This window comes from Passer domesticus, chromosome 13 (assembly GCF_036417665.1).
Source record: "Passer domesticus isolate bPasDom1 chromosome 13, bPasDom1.hap1, whole genome shotgun sequence".
NCBI classification, from domain to species: domain Eukaryota; kingdom Metazoa; phylum Chordata; class Aves; order Passeriformes; family Passeridae; genus Passer; species Passer domesticus.
The window spans coordinates 5,448,584-5,470,896 of record NC_087486.1 but is presented as its reverse complement, the minus strand read 5'-3'; the positions used below and the strand labels follow the sequence as shown (position 1 = coordinate 5,470,896).

General features: G+C 44.0%; 2 protein-coding genes across 3 annotated transcripts; one reads left to right on the top strand and one right to left on the bottom strand.

Moving 5' to 3' along the window:
- Positions 1–1,436: 1,436 nt before the first annotated feature.
- On the bottom strand, positions 1,437–11,854 carry FAM114A2 (family with sequence similarity 114 member A2). Of its 2 annotated transcripts, XM_064388395.1 has the most exons (14): positions 11,726–11,854; positions 10,453–10,658; positions 10,143–10,239; positions 9,618–9,713; positions 9,213–9,325; positions 8,130–8,264; positions 7,805–7,963; positions 7,321–7,444; positions 6,279–6,358; positions 5,541–5,669; positions 5,187–5,326; positions 4,394–4,466; positions 3,793–3,846; positions 1,437–3,064 (listed from the first exon to the last, which is right to left on the bottom strand). In XM_064388395.1, exons 2-14 carry the CDS (start codon positions 10,654–10,656, stop codon positions 2,966–2,968), a joined length of 1,503 nt encoding a protein of 500 aa, XP_064244465.1. In that variant the 5' UTR covers positions 10,657–10,658; positions 11,726–11,854; the 3' UTR covers positions 1,437–2,965. The 2 variants fall into 2 exon arrangements, with proteins under 2 accessions (XP_064244465.1, XP_064244464.1); XM_064388394.1 differs by lacking the exon at positions 11,726–11,854 and having other exon boundaries at positions 10,453–11,146.
- MFAP3 (microfibril associated protein 3) lies at positions 11,808–22,166 on the top strand. Its single transcript, XM_064388396.1, has 3 exons — positions 11,808–11,912; positions 16,369–16,829; positions 18,192–22,166. The coding sequence occupies exons 2-3, from the start codon at positions 16,550–16,552 to the stop codon at positions 18,935–18,937; spliced, it is 1,026 nt and encodes a 341-aa protein (XP_064244466.1). The 5' UTR covers positions 11,808–11,912; positions 16,369–16,549; the 3' UTR covers positions 18,938–22,166.
- Positions 22,167–22,313: the final 147 nt, after the last annotated feature.

Below are 22,313 nucleotides of genomic sequence, written 5' to 3'. Positions count from 1 at the left end.
GACAGCAGAGTGGCAGCCAGGGACACTCGCAGGTGCCAGCCCCCAGACTGCACAGGCTCTGGCCTCACCCTGCAGTGGGCACAAAGCTGCCCTTGAAGGAGGGAAAGCAGCCTGCTGGCCAGCACCCAAAGCACCAGTGCAGGGTAACCTCGAGCTGCTGTCACAGGAGACTCCCAGAAGACACGGGCTAGCACAGTACAGCCACTTTTGTCCTCTGTTTCTGTGCCAAGGAGCCTTGGACTACGGAACGCCCATCTCTGCTTAGGTCACAAGACCTCAGACCACTCTTTATTTTGGATTCAATGAACACACCAGAAGGAAATGCCAGAGCCCTCCCCCTGCCACGAGCTCCCCCATTCCTGCCTGTGAGTCAGACCCTTTAATTTGTACTGTGGGTGACCTGGGACCAGTGTCCCTTTAGTTAGGGCCACCAGTGGCAGCCAAGCTGCTTCTTCCAAACCAGGACAACTGCTCATCCTGCCAGAGGTTCTGCTGCTACTGACCATGTGTGTTTTAATAATGGAAATGGAGTCCCTGGGAAAGTGGCTGGCAAGGCCTGGGAGCACATCCCAAAGGCCACTGGGAAGCCCAAGCCTTTTTTATGTTTTAAACCATTCCAGAGCAGCTGCCAGGAAGCAGCTTTTACAGCTGCAACTAACAGAATCACTCCCAAGAAAACAATTGTGGAAGGCTTTTTCTTTTCCCTCCAAGTCACTGCCAGCATCTTAGCTGACTCTTATCTATTCTCAGCCACCTCTCACCTCCCCAAACACTACCAGAAGTGTTCAAATTACTGTCAGCTATCATTAAGTTCACACAGAAGGCAAGGCCAAGCAGGAAGACCTCCAGACAGTTGGATGCTGAATTCTGATGAATCCTTTGGGTAGAAAGACTTCAGCAGCCATGGAACTGTTTTTGTTGTCTGTCTATTGCAGCCCTTGCACTGGCACACAAATGAAGCTGGTGCACGTTTGATTATTGGCTGCTATAACAAAATCCAGGAGGGCACATGACTGAAGGAATTACTGTCTGCATGTTAAAAAAAAATCACCTCATTTCCTTTAATTATTAAACTACTCTACACTAAAGCACTGCAGGTCAGTAGAATTTATCTGCAAAAAAGCAGCTGCTGCTTCATAAAACTCCATTACCTTTATTTCTTCTCTTGTGACATTCCTGTACATTTTGGCTTTTGGGCAGGAGCAAAGCTGCCTTTTTGCACTGACACGGGAACTGGGAGCTCATCTGTGGGAGCTCTCACTCCCCAGCCTGGGTTGAGAGCACTGTTTCCTGCCATGAGAAAAATCCCAGCTGTCCTGGCCCCAGAGCTGCACCCAGCTCTGCCCCAAAAAACACAATTAGGCCTGAGAAAAACCCCACAGTTCTTTTATTTCATTTGTGCCCACTGCTGTCTTGATAGTTGTTAACTGAAACAGTTGTCAAAACAAATCCTTTATTTAATAATGCTATCAACCAAAAGAAGAAAAAAAATACAGATTTTATTGTAGTGCAGATTTTTTTACCCCAGACACACTCCTTTCAAGTCCAGTTTTAAGATGCCAGAAAAAGCTTTCCCTTTTGAGATCTGATCAGTCTAACCATGACTAAGGCAGGGGTTTTTTTCCATACATATATAAAATCAGAGCATTAGCCAAAAGGTATTCTAATACAAAAAAACACTTCTCTACTGCACAACTAGAGCAGAGGAATATTCTAAGCCTTCAGTATAGCAGAGATGTGCAAGACCTGCTAAAACCCAGAGGATTTTCAAAAGGGGATTTGAGCATCATTGTTACCAATGAGCAAGTGCAGAGGCAGGTGTGACACTCAGTCACCTCTGATTAGCTATTACGGACTTCTTGGAATTCCATTTCAGCTGTGCATTTCTGCTCTTGTGATTCCAACAGAGGCTGCTGCCTCCCCATAGGCAGGCTCAAAAGATAAAGGAACAAAGCAGGGAACTTGCACAGCACAAAGAAACAGATACCATACATGGAGCAGCTTCTGAGGCAAATTAGGACTCCTACTAACAGAACCAAATTGCTGCCTCTCTCCCTACTTTAACAGATACCTTCCAAGAAGGAGCACTGCATTATAGTGTTTTTCCACAGAAAGAGAAGACAAGCAGTATGTGAGTCTGTGAACAGTCTGTGGCTGACATGTCAAGCTGCACTGAAAAACGGGAATCCTCCTGCTGAATTCTCTCATTAAAGTGCCCAAACACGAATCAATCCCTTTTAGTCAGCTCTCATTTATTGCTATAAAGCCAAGTACCTGCATTCTCAGGGCCAGATCAGCATTTTCCCAGCCCATGCTGAAGCAAGCACAGCATGAGAGAATGAGAAACAGCCCCCTGGTGAGAGTCCCTGTCCCACATCCCTGAGTCAGTACAGACATCTTCAGGAAGCTGAGCTTCTCTTCAGCAACAGCTTGATCAGGAATTCTCTCTGCTCCATTCTGCCCAGTCTAGGAACTGCAAGGTTCATAATGACAAAAATTTGCCTCTTCTTGCACTTCCTATCTAATATTCACTTCAACAGGAATGCAGAGCTATCAGGAACCCAATTATGTCTGACTTAAAAATCACACCATGATTTTAGCTAACTAACTAGCCAGCTGCTACTCCTCTCTTCAGCACTGGAGAAGCTCTCTGGACTGTGAACACAAAGAGCTTGTTAACACATACAGCAGAGAGATTTCAGTGAAAAGACACAGACAGTCCATGAAACAGAGGAGCAATCTGCACTTTAAGTCTGTCACGTTGTCCACCAGCCTGGACTATGCTAATCACATCTCTCAGTGTGCTGTAAGAGCTGTCATTGCCAGACTGCACTTAATCACCATTCTTGCAGCAGCAGTGAGCAGAGTTCATCTTTTTCCCTTTAATAAGAGCCATTACATCATTCTCCAGCATGGAAACTACGAAGTGGGAAGGTCAAAAAGTTCTTAATTAGAAGGATTTTTATTACTGTGATAGTTCCGTTCTAGCCTCAATAAGAGAGATCTGCAGTACAGGCAGCAAGAGCTGGAAGGCATCTTGGATATAGGAAGCACTGTTTGAAGCCTGTGGAAAAAAAAATCAAAATACACACATGAATAGCCATGCTACCAATCAGCTTTACTCACCACATACTCATTTCAAACAGCATTGATTATTGCACAGAAAAAAACAGAAGCCTAGTGCTTGCTGGATTTTAAAGGCTTCATTCTAGAAATCAATTTTATGTCAAGTTTTTGAGGGGCTTTATGCCAGTAGGCAAAAAAAAGCAAATGGCTTAAAGACTGCCAGACAAGATCAGTTTCAATCCAAATGCAGAATGCTGCTCTCAGTAAGAGCAGAAAAGTGTTTATTTCTAAGTGAAGCATAGCATGCTGTGACAGGAAGGAAGAACACAGGAACATGAAACACCCCCTTCCTACCACACCTCAGAGCTCCGAAAGCTTGAGAACCAATTTAACAGTAGGGAAGTGTTAGGACTCTTTTATGCTAATTTCTGAACTTGTCTAAGATTTGACTTTGGACACTTAAATTCTAAAAATCCAGACTGCTGAATTTAATATGTATCTCCTGACCCATCACAACTGTGAGCTGACACTCACTCCTCACTAAGTAACTCATCTTTTGTGCAAATCTACAAACATTTATCAAAACTTTCAAGTTATTAGACAGGTAAGCACTATTTTAGACCATGGGTTAGAGAACTTGGCATGACTAAGGATCCTAAAGTAGGAAGAACCAGCACATCTATTTTTAAAGTATTAGCTTAAAGTTTTAACGTTAGCATAACTGACCTCCAAAAACACTCCAGTGATTAAGGGATTAAGCACATCTGCTTTCTCTTTGACCTGCAGAGATCAGACATATATTATCCTGATTGAAAATTTGATCACATTTTTTCAAGCAAGATAAAGCTAAACCCTCAGTAAGCTTAAAACCACCACTCCTCCCTTACCTAGAGGAAACCTAAGCCACAAGCTTAGCAGCCCTGGAGCATGCAAAGAAGAACAAAATAACCTGCATGTGCCCAGCACAGGTTGGGTATGAATACACATCACACCTTCAAATGAACTGGGGACAAGTGGGGAATACAGAGATGATGATACCATCTTCAGGAACACCTGAGTGCTTTGGAAAATCCACAACAGGCTCACAAACTTCATTTGCCTCTGTCTCCTTAGACCTGTGAGCATCAATTCCCACCCCCACTCTGTGCCAGGCTCTCAAAAGCTCAGATGCCACAGTTTGAGGAACAAACTGGCCTAAAAGATCAGTTCACAAGTTAAAAACTGCATATGTAAACATGCAAAAACAAAAAGAAGTTCCTGGCAAAGATCCCAAGGTTGTTATCAAATAAGCACATCTCATTCCTAAGAACTGTGGTGTAACTCTTACCCCTGCAGTCGTCAAGCATGTTGTGAACTCTTTAGAGAAAGCTGACAGTTCTTTACACAGCATGATAGTCAATCTGTGCAAGAAGACAGGGAAAACAATGAGGGAAACACAGTCCACAAGATTAGGTTTCTTTCAGCATTCCTCTAAAACATAAATGCTCTATTCCTATGCTTACCAAGTTAAATTAAACCAAGACTGATATAAATGGTGTATGAAGATTCAGAAATTTGCCAAATAAAATAGAGAGGGAAAAAATGGGGAAATAAATAATTAAAGCAGAAGATCTTAAAGAGTACTCAGAGGACACACATCCATTCCAGAAGGAACAGTACTAGCTTGCCTTTTTTTACAGGCAAGTATCATTTTCTGAATTAGAAAGTACTGCACATTTCAGACACATGCCAAGTTCTCCTGTGCAGTAATTTTGCCATCTCATGTACCAAGCATACTAAATGATTAACAAAGAGGTGATCGGGAATCACTTCTGTGCATCTGTTTTGTCATGTTTTAAATCTCTGCCCACTGACTGGCACAAGCTTAATGCAAATATCCTTCTAGGCTACACAAAGCTTTCAAGAAGAGTTTCCTCTTAACAAGAAATGCCTTTAAGCTGGAAAGAGACAGCTGAGCTCTGTTGGAAGATAATGATGCCACCCATCACAAATTCGCCCAATTCCCAAATTTAAACACCTATGCAGAATTCAAGAGCCCTACATTGTATGGATTTCCAAAGAATTATTAGACAGTTTAATCAGTAATTATATGCTATCCATTTACTGAGAGATGCACTCACTGTGACAGGGACTTGGCTCTGTCTGTGGCTGTCACCTCCTGTTTCTGACCATAGAGAAACAAAGCTGCAGTTTTGTGAAACATTTCAATGGAGCAGGCTGTCAGTTCTGCCAGGCTTCTTATGGCAAATGCATGAATATCCTGCAAGAGTGACAAAAATTCTGCATACAACATGAAAACTAGCAGCTTTTATTATTTAAAACAAGTCAATCACACAGCATACTATCACTGTCCTTTCAGACCTCAGAACCCACACAGAAATAGAAACCCATAAACCCTGTGAGTCACAACTGCAACTCAGCAGCCAGACAAACACTCTGCAGGCAGATATTCTTTTCCTTGATTACCCAGTTACCTCTACTGATTTCTTAGCCTCCTGGTCACCGTCTCTAGATTCTTCTTCTTGGTTTTCTTCATTTTCTTTTTCTTCTTTGGGAAGACTGCTGTTGAATCGTGCAATCCACTCATAAGCAGATGTCCTCACCTGGAGCAAGATATGTCATAATATTTAATGACTGGAATGAAGCCCCCCTTCACACCAAGACAATGGAATATTGGCTCTCTCCAGAGGAAAGAAGCAGCTACAACTCCTTTTGAGCTTCTGAGAAGAACCAGGACAAATGAGCCCAGTGCCTTCAGGATTTTGCAGAAGTTTGGCTGCACTGATGCAGTTGAGGGCATTTGTTTCTCTAGCACCAGAAGCTGGAGTTTACCAACAAGACCAAACTATCAGAGGTGCTCTAAAAACATGTCTGCAGAATGCTGCTGCCACTTGGTGGATCTGAAGGGTAGTGAAATAATGGCAGAAAATATGAATCTTCCTCACACCAGCTCCTGAACATAGTAAAACGAGGTGCTTTGTACCAAGAGCAGGCCTTCAGTTCATGACTGTAGGTTTTTTCACCGTGGTGGCTGAAGGCTCACATGATTCTGCCCCATAAAGTTAAAGGCCCATCTCCTTTGCCTACCATTGCCAAAAGATCTAAAATATGGCTTGGTTTTGTGCAGTTGATATTTTCACAAGCAAAGCAGGTGAAGAGAAGGCCTTCCTGTGAGGAAACTCTCCAGCTTTTAGAATATGAAAATAACTCACCGTGATCACTTTGTCTGGCGTGGAGGAGATGTGCAATTCTGAAAACAACTCTGTTACTTCTTTTGTGAACTCTTCATCTCCTAAAGGACACGAAAGGTTAAAGAATCCACACAAAGCACAGATTCAGGAATAAGCACCACTTCAATGCACAACTAGTTCTGCACAAGTCTGTCAACTGTTTCCTTTATTTCTCTTTGAATCATCACCTCAGGCAAGAATGCATCAAACCCAGTCTTTTCAAATACAATTTCTAAGGTAAGTTCTGCAAAGGTGGAGACATCAGTGCCTGAAGGTTAGTTCCTGCTTTCTCAATTCTGGTTTTGTAGCTAAGGTAACTCCTCTTTCTTATTTTTTATTTTTTTACAGGCAGCCTTTTATAACACACTAACTTGCACATCACCTTGGAGAGTCTGAAATATCACTTAGAGCCTATGGTTCTCCTATTATATATGGCACAGCAGATGTGAAATCCATTATGTGCAAATATAAAAGATACATTAAATGTTGAATGATAGCAAGTGCAGGTGTGTAAGCCCTCCCTGATGAGCATTTAGGTAAAAGCAATGCAAGAAATTTACATTTAAATTCATGTAATTCTCAGGAATCAGGGCTCTTGTGTGTGAAGGTACCTCTGAGTCTTTTGCTCTGTGTGGCTAACTCTCATTTAAAAAACAAATAAAAAGGCTTTTTGCTCTCCCACATGTTGGACAACTCTGTTCACAGTTTCCCCTCCTGGTCAAGGAAACCCACTTTCTCTCTGAATTAGCATCTTGGCTCAGGGTCAGTTGTATGAACTGCCCATGAGTCAAACAACTATAACCCTGCTCTGGCAAGAAATCATTCCTGCTACAAAATTACAGCTCATCTTCTCAGAGGGGAAGGGTGTTGCTACCTGTCATGCCCTTGGACCAAGACGGCTTTAGGATTAAACATCTAGCTAAAGAATAATTTAAATTTGGCATCATGCCCATTGCTACTGATCAGGGCTGGCTGGTTCTGCACTAGGACCAGCTTCTCTTCTCAGAACCTGGGGCTCTCTTACCCTTCTTTTCTTCCTCTTCTTCTTCAAAGAATTCAGGCAAAGAAAATGCTTCTTTGAGTTGTTCCATTTCTTCCTTCAGTGTGTCCAACTTCTCTCCAGAGAGGGCATTCAGAACTGCTTTCACCTGGTTAGGGGCAGCACAACCAAAGAGAGAATCAATAAATCAATCCAACAGGATGGAAAATGCAGGCCAAGGTAGCAAACCAGCAGGTGTGAGGAGAGTAACTTGTGAGAAGTTGGAGGAACAGAACTGCAGGAACTGAGACTGGCTGGGGTAAAGGGAATGGCTTTAGGAGCTGAGGACAGGACAAACTGCTCCCAAGGTAAACACTGGATCCTAATGCAAGGATCAAAGTGAAGTTCTGTAATCATTTTACAGCAAGTTCTGAGCACTTGATTTTACATGGATATACATATATTTCTAATCTTTTTCCCCCTGCTCAGCTGAACTCAAAATAGAAAGCAAAATGCTCAAGGCCATTACCTTTGATTCACTCTCTCTGGAAAGCATCTCTAAGGCCTCCAGATGCGAAAGACCCTGAAACTCATCAAACAGTAACCCATAATGGGCTTTCTTCTCAGTAGCCATGGTAACCTCGGTAGCTGTCTGCTGCTCTTCTTTCTCCTTTGCTTCTCGTAAGACCTGAAAAAGAAAAGCAGAGGCCTCGTGACAGTGCCGGGAGATAGAGAATAGAGGAGGAGAAGGCTTTTGGCTCAATAGCAAAAAACGGTTGCTTAATGACAGGACCACAAAAGAAGGGAGAAGAGATGAGAGAAACCAATGAGGTGCTGATAGGGAAGTGCTGTACCTGAGATAATGTAGAGGTTCTGTTTATTAGGCCCTTTGTTTTTTTGAATCCAGGGTCTCCCTCAGCTATTACATCCATTGTCTTTTTGCCGATGAATTCCAAGGCATCCAGACCTCCACTAATAACACTTTTACCCTAGGAATCAGATTTGGATAAAGACAGCACATAAAACTCAGAGAAGATTACACAATGGAAGAAATTGAATTGGGAGGGTTTTATCAGCAATCTTACTCTGGGCACTCACATAAAAGCCAAATTGGTCCTTGTCACCCTAAATTCAACCCTAATCGTCACAAAGAGAGCAGCAGGACATAGAAAGAGCCACAACACATTATCACCCAACAGCTTATTACAGCACCCAGACAGCTGCAGCAATCTGATGGGAAATACATTTTTTTAGTTTGTGAACAAGCTGGTTCTCAGCACATTACAGTATTCAGTTCTCATCCTTCCAATGAGAAAACAGCAGACCTGTGGATTTTGACTGCTGACTTTTGTTCGAGCCTTAAAAGCAAAAAAACAGAAGCCAGCTTTCCATCTGCAGCTCTTTCAGATTCCCAGGCAAATTGACAAGACAGCAGATCACAAAAGCAGTTTCTAAGGGTAATGGCTTCCTTTGAAGTGCATTTCTCTTGGTCACAGGAGCAAGCTGATTTCCAAGCAAACTGAGCTAGTTTCACATAGGTTTTTGAAGAGGAGAATGGATTTCATCTCTAGTTCTGTGGAAATCAGTGGAAATACTCCAGGAATGAGTCTGACCCTGCATTTAGCAGACTACTCCAAAGGAAAGGCAGAGCACAGAGGTGACACGCACAGAAATGAGTGCTCTGCACAATCCACCATTAGGATTTTTTTGTTAGGTACCAACATTCAATACAGAACTATCAAAATTCATAACATCTTTCACATTAGGTGCCAGTAGAAGCAAGGCCCAAGATAATGGTTTTTTGAAGGCTGGAAGAGTTTATCACCATGCATCCCACAAATGTCAAATTAAGTTTCTTCTTACAGTGTTTCAGATGAAAGGCCAAAACCCCAAAGCTCCCTTAAACCCATTTTCTCCTGCATTCCCAACTCACTCACTGTGCTTTGGACAGCAGTAGAGATGGTTGATAAAACTTCAAGAGCCCCAGCAATAGGGAAGGAGCTGCCATCATCAGCTGCATCAGCGTTGCTGGCAGCAGGATTCTCACTTCCTGCATTAGAAGGCAGAAAATTAACTTCCTGACTTCCAAAAGAAAAAAGATCCTGTCAGCCACAGAGTGGAGAAAACCAACAGACACTAAATATCAGCTAGGAGCAAGCCTACAATTCAGATTATTTTCCTCTCTGCTTTTCAGAGCTAACAGAACTAAGCAAGAGAGTATTAGTTAAATTATTTTATTATCAGTCTCAAGGTGCAAGGTGCAGAGTAAGGTGATGTTATTTTGGGGCTCATTATGTTGTGAAAAACATTCCAGGGTTGTTTTTATGCAGTACAAAACTGACCTCTTGCACCATCTTTAGACTCTGATGAGATTTCAGTAGGACTGGGGATCCCAAGGGTTGTTTCTGCTTTTTCTATGACATTTGAAATACCTTGACCTAGAGAACAACAGAAACAGGATTAGAGCTGCTTATTCTTTTTTATTATTCAAGATTCCTTCTGTTCAAAACAATTTAACCAGCACTAAAACCTCCTTCTATCCAGCTCACCTATAATGTAATGAACCAAGGTTTCATCTTAGCTTTTAAATAAAGTTGTAAATACTGGCAGAATACTAGTTTAAAATACCAGGTGAAAATTACACAAACGCCTTAAAAACCTGAAAGTAATTCTGCCTGTGCATATCTCCTTAATCTCACTGTACCTTTTGGTACAAGCTTTTCCCATTACTTGAACAATTCTCTTGACATTTTTCCAATAACGGCAGCTATAACTGAAATCCTCTTCTCTAGAAACAAGTTCTAAAGCACCAGCTTGAGACACAAAACTTGATTAAAATATTTATCAAATACTACAAAGAGCCTTACCTACAGTAGCTACGGTAGCAGACGCAGTTGACAGAAGAGATTTCCCCCAGCTTCCCCAGTAGCCCCACCCTGTCTGAACTGCAGGAGGATCTGAGACCTTTAATGAAGAAAAACAGAAGACTGATGCAGGCATTACAGTGAGGAAAGGAACACAAGCAGCCAGTGACATGTGACTTTTGTGCAGCTTTTTCATTTCAGAGAACAGCAATGTGAATTTTCAGAAAGGAGTGGGGCTTGTGCTCAGAGTTCTCCTGTGCTCAAAGCCATGAAATGTGAAGTCCCATCTTTCCGAGCAAGCACAGGAGCTTACCTTGATGGCATCCCCTGCAGGCTTTTCTGTGGCAGCAGGCTGGCTTGGGGGCTTGGGTTCAGGTCTTTTCCGAGTCACAGGCACAGTCTCTTGTTCTCTCCCTTCATTGCTCTCAGAGCAGCCAAGTTCCTCTGTCTTCTGTTCATTTTCAGCTTTGTAAGAGGTTTCATCTTTCAGATTTTCCCCACTGCCTTCCTCAGACATGACTACAAACATCCATAGAAAGCAAAGCACATAAAATAATCACTCCCTCGCACTTTGACATTCGTTCAAGAGCATCACACTGGTGTTTTAAATAATTAAACACAACAGTGTTGCCACATGTACCCACATGTGTGTACACCGAATTACGTCTGACTCAAAAATAGCCTATTTGGAAGTTTAAAGTCCCACAGGGACACGTGGCTTTATCTAACTGACACACCCTCTCCACAAGAAAATAAACCAGTTTGCTAACTCTGAAAAACAAACGGAGGTACAAAAGATAATTAAATCCATTACATGCACAACCAAAATAAAAGTGAAAACAAATCGCTTGGCATGGCTGGTTGGAGGAGCGTAGGGGACAGATGGGGACAGCAGTCAGAGAGCAGAGCAGGCAGGGAGGCAGACTGGCTCTGTCCTGTACGGGGGATCAGGGCATGGCCACCGCAGGAGCTGCGGCCAGCTCCAGCTGCCACAGCCGCGCCAGCACCGCGGACCGGCCCGGGGAGCCCCGGGGAGCTCCGGGGAGCCGGCAGCGGGGCTGCCACGCTGCTCTCGGGGCCCGTGTGTCACCCCTCCGGGCTCCTCTGGCAGCAGCTGAAATGACTCGCAGGCCAGGCAGGGACAAGCCGAGAAGCCCCGGGATCACGCTGGGGTGACACTGCTGTGTCCCCCCCCGGCCAGGCGCTCACTGATGCAGTCGGGGCGGCCGCCCCGCCACGGCGCAGCGGTGCCTCAAGGCAGGGAACGCGACAGCCCCGGGCGCGGGCTGGGGACGCCACCGCATCTGCCGGGACCCCCGGCTCACCCCGCACCGTCCCCACCCCGCAGCCCTGCAGGCCTCCCTGTGCCTCCGCTTCCCCGGGAGACCCCCACAGTCCCATGACCCCCAATGGGGCTGCTCCATATGGCACCCCAAGTTCCCTAAACCTCCCCGTGGGGCTCCTGCCGCCAGGAGCCCGCCAGGTGCCCACACCGCCCGGCCACGGTCCCGCCTGCCCCTCAGCGGCCCCCAACGCCCGTGTCCCCGCGGGGCTCGCTGTGCCCCGCACGCTGTGCCGCCCCTCACCGTCGGCGGTCGGCGCGGCCCCCGCGGCTCCGGGCGGACCGAGAGCAGCGAGGCCGGCGCAGAGCGGCCCCGGCGCTGCCCCGGAAGCGGCCTCAGCTCGGGGAAGCGCGTCCGGGCGGCGGGGCCGGCGGCGGCGGCGGAGCTGCGGGACGGGCCGGGCCGGGCCGGGCACGGCAGCCTCGTCCCGGTGAGAGCGGCGGTGCCGCCAGGTTCACCTGGCGAGGTCGGGGTCGGAGGGGGAGGCCGCGGGGCCATGTCCCGCTTCGCTGTTTTGGCGTGGAAACAGGGGCAGGTTTGGAGGGCAGCGAAAGCGGTAGAAGGCCTCGAGGGGAAGCCACAGGAGGAGGCTTGTTGTCACTTCCCTTGGTCAGGCCGGAGAACGGGAGACTGCGGGCAGAGCTCATCGGGGTGTGCAGCTCCTCCCGAGGGGCAGCGGAGGGACAGCTCCGAGCTCTGCTCTGGGTGACAGTGACAGCACCAGGGAACGGCTGGAGCTGTGCCAGGGAGGTTTAGGTTGGAGATCAGGGAAAGGTTTTTTCCCCAGAGGGTGCTGGGCACTGCCCAGGCTCCCCAGAGAATGGGCAGGGCCCGAGGCTGCCCGAGCTCCGGGGCCGTTTGGACAGCGCTGCCCGGTGGGGCTGTTGGGGTGTCCTGAGCAGGACCACAGTCGGTCTGGATGAGCCGTGTGGTTTTCTTCCAAGTCAGAATAGCCTATTTGTGTTCCTGGCATGATGTCATGCCCCAGTGACACCAGCCCGCGTGATGTCACCCTCCCTGTGGCCCGCTGCCCTCGGCCACAGTGTGGTCGTGTGCGTGTCCTGTGTCCCACTGCCACCACCAGCTGGAGCAGGGCTTTTCCACGGGTGAACTGTGAGCATGCAGGGGCTGTGAGGACAGGGTAGCGTTAAGTGAAACTTCGTGCCTGGTCGTTTTTAGCTGACAGGACAGAAAAACCTGTTTTGATGCACGGTCGATGCCGTGTCGTGGCGAGTTAGCCCGTGACAGGTGTCACACACCCAAGGGATAAGCACAGCAAAACACCGTGTCCTGTCAGGCAGCCAAGGGATGTGCAAAAACAACAAATCCCATCAGGCAGCAGTGAGGCTGGCCCTGGGGTGCTGTGGATTTGCCCCTCAGGTTGGTTTTTGGGCTGTGGGACTCCCCTGCAGAGCTTTGGCTGGTCCCAGCAGAAGGTGAGCCCTCCCTGCAGCCTCTCCCATGCTGGAGCACCCCAAATGGCTCTTGTCACGACCATGCTGGCTGTGTTCATAAACTTCCCAAGAGTTCCTTTCTGCAGGGCTCTGCCAAATGTTTGACAGAGGGTCAGAGGGGGCTTGCAAATGGTATTTCTGCAAGACATCTGCAGCCTGTGCTCTGTCAGGTGTGTCTGGGTTTATTGCCTCACGTTACTCCAGGTATGAAGTGATGTTATAAGCAGTGAATGTAAAACCATATAACTTGCAACCTCCTGGGCCCCAATTTTGCAGTGCCATATAAATGTGTGTAATTTTAAGTACTATCAGTGCTTCCACTGACCTCAGTGGGACTACTTAGAGTGCTCTAAGTTAGACACAAATACACTTCTTCAGGGTAGGAGCCAAGGATGACTCATACAAGCACATGCATCACAGATTTTTATCTTTCCACTGCTATTTGTTGTTACAACTTATGGTTTAATAAAGGTTAAATGTGTTGAGTTCAGCTTCAGGTTCAGTTGTAAAATAGCCAGTTTCTATTCTGGCACATTTCATCTTGATTGAGCTTAACACTTTGTTGAAGAATTGTGATGTTGGCACTGATCACACTTTATCCTTTTTGGGTCCTTTAGCAGCTGTTTTGCATAAGTGCAATGGATGAAGAATATGGATTTTGCAAATCATTTTATTGTTCCCAGCACTCGGCAGTGAGAGATCATTGTCTGCTTAGCAATAATGGCTTTTCCAAAAGACAAACAATTTCTAATAAATCAGACCTCGAAGAATTTAATAGTAAAATTAAATGACCCATCACCAATGGTTTATGCATTATGCAGGCTCAGTGCAAGTGTAGTGGAGAGCATATGCAATTACTGAAGATAATTATTCTTATGAGAGAAAATGTTGCTGAGTACTTCTTGTGTTAAATAAATGAGTGAGATTCCTAATGTCATTTAAGAACAGACGTCAGAGACACTTGGAAACCTTAACAATTCAAATTTAATAATTTAAAATTACAACGGCACAGGCAAAGTACAAGAGGCACTGGGATTATTCTCTAATAAATCTAAAGTATCAGTTGGGATGTTATTGTTTTAGAAGACTGGAAGTTATAATGTGCCTGTGATTCAAGGGTGAAGATGAGGGTTTGTGTTTGCTGCAGAACTGTGGTCTGTTTTAATTGCATCAGGTGCTGTGAAGTCAAGTCTGATACATGCAAAAGTGCATTTTTAGCTGGGTCATAGGGTGATGTCTGCTGCAGGTCTGGGACCACAGCACCTCGCTTGCCACCACAAGCTGTGACAGACCTTTAAAGCAGCCCCAATGTCCACAGCCTGTCTGTGTGGGGTGTGCATAAGGCTGCCAAAGCAAGCAGGTCAGTGTCAGCAGCCTTTTGCAGACTCTGAAACACTGAAAATACCAGAGGTCTAAAAATGGAAGGTTAAAACCACTCCCTCAAACAGAAGAATAATTGCTGATCAACAGCAGCCTTAGCTTTTTTTTTTTTTTCAGACCTGTGCTGTTGCTGTGGATGGGATGCTCTTCAGAGGCAGCAGGACTCAGTAATGCTTTCCCTAAAGTGTAGCTGGTGAAAAACAGGAATGAAAGAGGCCTTGGTAGTGGTTTTAACTGTTTAGCTGTGGGAAAGTAGCTCCTCCAGCACAATGGTATAATTGAGTTCTCTGCACTAGTCTCATCTTAAATGAAAGGACAAGAGGCATGATAGAAAACAGAGTGGGGCCAATGATTAAAAAAAAAAAAAAAAAAGCAAATGAAGGGATTGCTGTTTACAGAGAAACAAGCAGGGAGCCTGTTTTCCAGTTTCTCTTGCAGGATTCAGTGGGTGAGTTGGTTAGTCAAGCTTGAAGGAGAGTTGGACACAGCTGTCTTCTTTGCCTTCTTTGTTAAACTGGTTTTGGCAATAGCTGCAACAGAAATGGAAATGGGTCAGATAACACATTTCTCATCAGTTGTCAAGTCTGGAATCTGGTTTGACCTTCGACAAATTAACTTTCACTGAAAAAAATTCCCAGTCTGGATAGCATCAGCAGAATTCCCCCTTTTGAATATGCTTAGTTTGTCTGTGATGAAAGACAATTACTAGAAATCACCTGTTTTTATGCATGTTGCATTATTTTTCAGAAGTGCTTTAGATAGTGCTAATCAGTAATTCTAGAAAGATGAAAAGTGTCTGCATTATTTATTAAGTCAAAGGTCCCTTTGTGTTGTGATATTTATGAAATTCCCTTCCACTAACATCTGTTATTTGTAGAATAAAAGATGATAAATTTGAAGTCACACAGTCAATGATATGAAGTGAGATATTTTTTAGGAGAATATTTGAGCTTGTGGCTTCTGTACTTTGTAAATGTTTTTTTAAAGCTCTGGAGCTAGATGGAATCATAACTTCAGGGAACACATATTGGATTAGAAATTTTCTTGAACCAGGCTTCCAGGAAAATTGATTACAGATTGTCTCTTATCAGTGTCATCTCCTTTTGTTACAAGTTGGTTTTATTCTGGCTTGTGTGCAAAAGACAGAAAATTAGTTGTATCCTAATGTCTTAAAATATCTTTTGTGCACATTAATTTGAAGAGTATCTGTCCCTAGACAAAACAATTTTTTCATGTTTCTATTAAGTTTGGGTGGAGAAGACAATGAAGAATATATGACTGCTTAGATGAAACAGCATAAACTAAAAGATTTTCAACAGGAGTAAAATAAACAAGAATAACAGGGAGCAGACTTAGAGAATGCAGCAGCAACAAGAGATATTGCAAAAAAGGAAATATGTGTAAGCATCAGTGTCCTGCTGTTCAGAAAAGGACTTCCTCTTCTGGCTGTACATAACAACCAGGAGACTTTTCCAAGTAATTAAATCATATTATATAGTATTTAGATATCTAATATCAGTTGTGCCCCTAAAATCAAGTAAGTAGATGTAAATGCTAAATATCAGATGTGTGTGTGTGCACTTTGGTTTTTCTCTGGGCAGTGAATGAAAGACTGGCTTTAGAAAACCAGGGCTTAAAAGCACTTTGATATTGGTGGAGAGGGAGGCAGAAATTACATCCTCTTTCTTGCTTTTCTTCCTCTATTAAGAAAGCACTTTTTCTCTGGTAACAAATGCAGAACCCACTTTTAAAGATAATTGTGCATTTCGAGTAGTCTGAACAATTTGTTCTTTTTGTAAAACCTTTTTCCCCTTAATGATTATTGTTCCAGAGATTATTTATTTGGTTGGGAAGATGAACATCTAGTGGACTGGAGGTTGTGCTAATGCCTTCTTACCCTCATTTTATCCCTGTGTTCTGAGCAAAGCTCTGATTTGGAACCTCTCGGCTGACAGTTTATGTTATGATATTTGAAATCTGTTTATTGCAAATTAAATTTGAATATACGGTAACCTTGAGGTCATTAATAAACTTATTGCTTTTTTTTTCCAGTTTTACTTCCAGTTTCCACTTCAAATATTGATGGTCTTGAAAGTGCATTTGGATCCCAGACATTTTCCATCACAGAACAAATCAAGAGCTCCTCTCCTATCTCAGACCAATACAGACAGCTTAATATCATATGACCTCATTTCTCCAAATTAAATGAAAGAAGAATTTTCACTAGATTTCCATGAAGCTCAGCTATTGCCTGTTAATTTTGACTGTTAGTGCTGGTCTTTCAGTTGGATTCACAGTGGAAAATGTAGCTTTTAACAGGACAGTTGCTTTCAGGTCTTTCAATGCATCACTTCATGCAGTGTCTCAAGCTTTAATAAGTTCTCCAGCACACCATGATATCATAGCCAAAGAGGGGAGCAGTATTTTAATTGAATGTAAACTGAACATCAGCCAGTATGAACATATCCTTTGGTATAACTCCAGAGGACACCTGCTTGAACAGAAAGATGAAGGTGAGTTTTCCTGCTGTTTTCTATCCATCATTATTCCCCTTTTAAACAGTATTGGAAAAACCCTGGGACTTTATTATAGTTTTCACTTCCTATCCTCCCATTTTTACAATTGGGAGATAAGGAGAGAGCAAAACAAAGTCCTTTGCCCTCTGAAATGTTGCATGGGAATTACACCTGAGTACTTCTGTTCCATCCTGCTTTGGTGCCCCACAGAATGATGTTGTTCAAGAGTCATCCCAGTGTTCCATACAGAAGAAATGAGTCTTCATCTTACCCAATACTAACTGATGGGTTTATTTATTATTGCTCTGGTTGAAATTGTATTTTTCCAAATGCATGAATTAAACACAGTTCTCCACAACTTGTGACCTTTTGAGCTGGCAATTTGTGCTTTAATTTTGTTACAGGATATGTTTTAAAACATACTTAGTACATTTATTTCTTGGTTTATGCACCAATGAGATTGTGGAAAGTAACACAATATGTAATGGCCAACGATGGAATTCATGCTATTTAACCCTTTTGAACTGAAGGGGAATATATTTTCCTAGCCATTGGCTCCTATACTTCTATCCCTGCAGTTTTTAATTTAAAAAAATGTTTTAGAGATACATGTGTTTTTCTCTATTAGTATTAATGAAGGTCATCGAACTAATTGATAGGATCTTGTTGGAGGCATCTTTCTGCCTTAAGTATTCAGTAACCTTTTTGTAGTTGTAATGCCATCTGGAGATTAGTTCAAAGTAGAGTAATTAGAAGAATAAGTTATGAAAACAGTTCAAAGCAGAGTAATTAGAAGAAATGAGTTATGAAAACAGTTTTCCCCCTAAGTTATGAATGCACAGCAAATGCTGTATAAAGCTTCTTGTATTGATTTCTCTTTTACTTGGGTTTTGCATGTCAGCACTGCATGCTCAGCAGAAAACTGTCTCAAGAAAATTCTGGGTTCTTTTGCCAACAGAGCCATTTACAGACTGATCTTTTTCATGGGTTGCTTGACTTTTGACTCTGAATGTATGGAAAATTAGACTTTATGGAGGACAGTCTTTTAACACAGGGTGAGAAGCCCTAGTTAAGAATTAGGATCCCTATCAGAAAGAACCAGAAGCACACTGGAAAGTGCAGATGAGAGGAGGAAGTAAAAGTAGTGTAGCAAGCATGCAGAATAATTTACCATTAAGCAGCATGAGGGGTAAGTGGGTTATGGTTTTCTGTGTCACAAGCATGAAAAGGACATTTCAGTCCTTGGTGTACTGTTACTATGCTACAAGTAGAATGCTCACTGCCAAGCTTTGACTCCTGATGATGTTTACCCTGGGATTTTTGTTTCATGAGCTCTGTTTATTTCTTGCCCCTCTGCAGATGACCGGTGGAGGATTGCTGATAATTCCCTCAACATCACCAAGGTCAGCTTTGCTGACCGGGGCCGGTACACGTGTGCAGGCATTAATCATAACGAGACCTTGTACTACACAGTCACCCTGAGGGTTATCTTCACCTCAGGGGACATGAGCATCTACTACATGATTGTGTGCCTCGTTGCCTTTGCCATCACCCTCATTTTGAACATCACCCGCCTGTGCATGATGAGCAGCCACCTCCGCAAAACGGAGAAGGCCATCAACGAGTTCTTCCGGACGGAAGGGGCCGAGAAGCTGCAGAAGGCTTTCGAGATCGCCAAGCGCATCCCCATCATCACATCTGCCAAAACGCTCGAGCTGGCCAAAGTCACTCAGTTTAAAACCATGGAGTTTGCTCGGTACATCGAGGAGCTCGCCAGGAGCATTCCCCTCCCGCCTCTGATCCTTAACTGCAGGGCGTTCATGGAGGAGATCTTCGAGGCCGTGCGGGTGGAGGAGCCCGACGAGGCGGGCAAGGAGGAGAAGCAGCCCCCGGGCTGCGGGGCGCAGGCCGCGCTGTTCCCCGGCAGCGCGCAGGTGCAGCGCAGCGAGTCCCCGGCCGGCGACTCGGACGACGGCTCCCTGAGCGAGCAGGGCCAGGAGATCGCCGTGCAGGTGTCCATCCACCCCCAGGCCCAAGGGCAGAGCATCGACACCGTGTCCCACGGCAGCTGCCACTCTGTGCCTGCTGAGGAAGGCACCTGCTGATCCACAGAGCGGTGAAGGAAGCTCGAGGGATCCAAGGGCACTGTGAGAAAAGGGTCTGCAAACAAGCTGCCTCATCCCATGTGCACAAGTGTTTTCCAAATTACAAGGTGCCAGAAGTAGTTTGAAGTGTGTATTTTCTGTCTGTGTTGATTTAACAATTCCAGTCTGCTAGAAAAGGCCATGTGGAATATTGTGCGGGGGCTTTTCTTTCTAAAGCAGGCTTGCTATATTTAAAATAGTTACAAAACAGGAATTCTTTGTCCTTGGCTCCTTGGTAGCTTTTGATACTTCAGATCTGTGTGAGAAGTGACCAAGCTGAGCAGTACAACTTGCAATAAGAACTTTTCCTTTGTGAGCTCCTTCTTTCTTCACGAAGTTGAGCTGAAATTCCTTTGAGTCAGTGTTGTTATCCTGATGAATTGAGTTCTGTGCTCTTTTTGAGTTGCCTCTTGGTGCGTGTAGCCCATCAGAACCACAGTGAGCTTGAACAAATCTGTTTTGTGTCACATGCTTGTGTTGCTATCAAAATGTACTGTACTTTGGAAAAAATAGTGCCAGGATCTGCTGCTGGATTAAATGAATTGTTGTAGTTTCAAAGCAGCTTAGAGAACAACCAGGAGGTCTCAAGTTTTCTGTGCATCTGCAGGAAACTTGTGGATATTTTAAAAGCTTCTTGCTTAAACTTGGTGCTGATTGCCAAAGCGCCTTACCCTGGTCCTGTCCCACAGAATGGAGCAGTGACAGCTCTCCTGGCACTGCCTGGCTTTTCATTATGCTGATTTCACTCACTATAGAAAATCCAAAGTTTTATATTGTATTTGCCGTCGTGGTGAGAAAAGGATGACAGTAATCACATCGTGGTAAAACTCAGAAATGAATTCATCATCTACAGACAGGTGTCTGAGGCACATCTTCCTGAACAGCATTACAATAAAGCAGGTGAAAAGTAGTGACACAGTTGCTCTGCTCTGGCTGGTCCTGTCAGAAGGCAGTGGCAGAGAGCAGGGGGCTGGCTGAGCTGTTTGCCAGCCACTGCTTGCAGGAGGGGAGTGACTGACTGCTAGAGCCCAGCCTCGTGTGCTGAGAGGTGGCAGAAGGGAGAGCTGCAGCTGCTGACATGTGCACAAGTACTCCACCAAGGATCTCCCACCTGGCTTCCTCAGGTGGAGATCCAGCCTCCAGGAATCAGAGTGCAGACAAGAATCTAGTTTCTTCTTCCACTCTTTGGTGCTGTTTTTTTTTCTCCTTAACATTTGTATCACTTAAATAGCATTTTATATCCTGTTGAGATTTAGTAGATGTAAAGCTTGTAAGCACTCCACATATTAATTTCTTACAACTACTGGAAGCATATTGCCATATAATTTTAACAGCTTGGCAACAGGAGTGCTATTTAATTTCACACAACTCTTTTTTCTTTCCTTATTATTACAGAAATGTCACTTGAACAAGTGATTCTGGAGGACTGCTCAGGATTCTTAAGAGGATTTGACATTACATTTACATGAGTAGAGGTGGAAAACAAGCAGGCACAGTGGTAATAGCAGGGTGGGGCTGTCTGTGGTAATACATGCTCAGAAAGAAGGGGCTGAATGAATTACAGTTACCATATCAGAGACAGGGAAATGACAGCATCTATAACCATTTTAAACTACCTTCTGGGGAAATTCCTGCAGTCAGCCACCAGTTAAATCACCCTAGTTGCCTTTGGCCTGTCAGTAAGAGTGGTGTTAGTCAGGAAGGAAATTGCTAGCCTTTATTGCAGTAACATTCCCACCAGCTTGGTGCCATTTCCAAGACTGTAGCAAACTGTCTTTTCCAGGGGAATAAACCTTCTGTACGTATTTCAGGTAGCTGCCTCAACAGTGACTTCTTTTTTTGCTTCCATAGTTTGATGGCACTTTATGTCCAGGTGAAGATTTTGTATAGTTTTGTGTAACCTGTCTGGTTTCTTTTAAGTTTTTTGAGATTATCAGTGTTAAAAGATACTCTGAGGATAAATATCTATTTCTCTTAGAAGGAAGCTGCTGGCTTCACTTCTGTGCTGCAGTGGGTTCTGCAGATTTGTTGCACATGTGTGAGGGGAGATTTGAGAGTTTGCAACCCACGGTTGAAAGAGCTGAAGGCTACAAGAGAAAATGATCTGTTCAAACTCCTTTGTGCCACAGGCCATCAGAATGTAGCTGCACCTGCCTTATTTCCCTCTAAACAGCTCTCCTTGCTTCTCTGGAACTGTTGCATGATATGCAACATATGGATGTGTTACCCCTAAATCCACACACACAGAGATGCCACTACAAAATCTAAACTATTTAATTGCTTCCTAAGAAGCAGTTATGATTGACAGATGTCACATCAGAAGTGGCAGCTTACAGGCAGCAGAATGACACTGGAGGTGTGTAAGATGAGTGCCAGGAGAGCTGTTTTGAGACTGATTTGATCTCTTTTTTGATTTTTATACTTTATTTGCATAGCTCCAAGTTCTTACTGAGCAGTTACCTGGTGTCTTCATACGTCCTATTGCTGGTTGAGAGGAAAGAGTGACCATGCATAAAGGTCCCTAGAAATGCAGTTGCAGTGTCAATTGCTGGATAACAAAGCTGAGATTTTTCCTGAATTACTACAGTATTTTGTTCCTTCCATGAATTTCATTCCTGAGAAGGAGGATGTTCTGTAAGGATTTTAGTATATCAGGGGTATCTTCTGAATGGAGGAACTGATCCTACTCCCACTGAATTCAATTAGAGAGGATTTGGAGCTCTGTGCATTTTACAGGATTTTTATGCATCTGAAAGCAAGGATGAAGGTGATGTTAAATGGTAAAAGGGATTTCCAGAGAATGAAATTTGACATCAGTTTCCAAACAACTTGTGAACTATTCTTGTTACCCTGAGAGTAGATGAGTGCACTTAATGTCTTTGATGAATCTAATTGAACATTAACATTGAAAGTGTTTCTCTCTTTTTGTAGGATGAGGAGAATCTACAGTGGTTTCCTTGCTTTAAACTAAAGTCTCTGACAATCAGAAGGCTATTCTCTCTCTCTTCTTTGTGACTTATTTTAAAAAATATGAAATCTACTTGTTATCCAAGAGTACCTAAAACTAACTTTGTAGTGATTATTTGTATTACCTGGATTGTCAGTAACTGTTTAATGTAACCACGTAGGATTTCATACTTTCATAAAATGAACTGGTAGATTTGCAAAATAAACTGAAAAGAAAAACCTTGTTCTGCTGGAATTTTCTGTTTTTCAAGTGAGGAGTGCCTTCTCTCTAAGGTTACGTAGCAGCTGCATTGAGCTCAGCAGAATGTTGTTAATCAGCCTGACAGAGGTTATTGGGATATTCAGTCATCTGAAGGACCATTCCTCCTAT

Excerpts from the sequence above, each read along its gene's own strand:
- FAM114A2 (XM_064388394.1), bottom strand. The coding sequence starts at position 10,668 with ATGTTTGTAGTCATGTCTGAGGAAGGCAGTGGGGAAAATCTGAAAGAT. Across the intron at positions 4,467-5,186 it reads AGAGCCAAGTCCCTGTCACA|ATTGACTATCATGCTGTGTA; the intron begins GTGAGTGCATCT and ends CTTCTTGCACAG. Across the intron at positions 3,847-4,393 it reads CATGCTTGACGACTGCAGGG|GTCAAAGAGAAAGCAGATGT; the intron begins GTAAGAGTTACA and ends TGATCTCTGCAG.
- MFAP3 (XM_064388396.1), top strand. The coding sequence starts at position 16,550 with ATGAAGCTCAGCTATTGCCTGTTAATTTTGACTGTTAGTGCTGGTCTT. Across the intron at positions 16,830-18,191 it reads GCTTGAACAGAAAGATGAAG|ATGACCGGTGGAGGATTGCT; the intron begins GTGAGTTTTCCT and ends GCCCCTCTGCAG.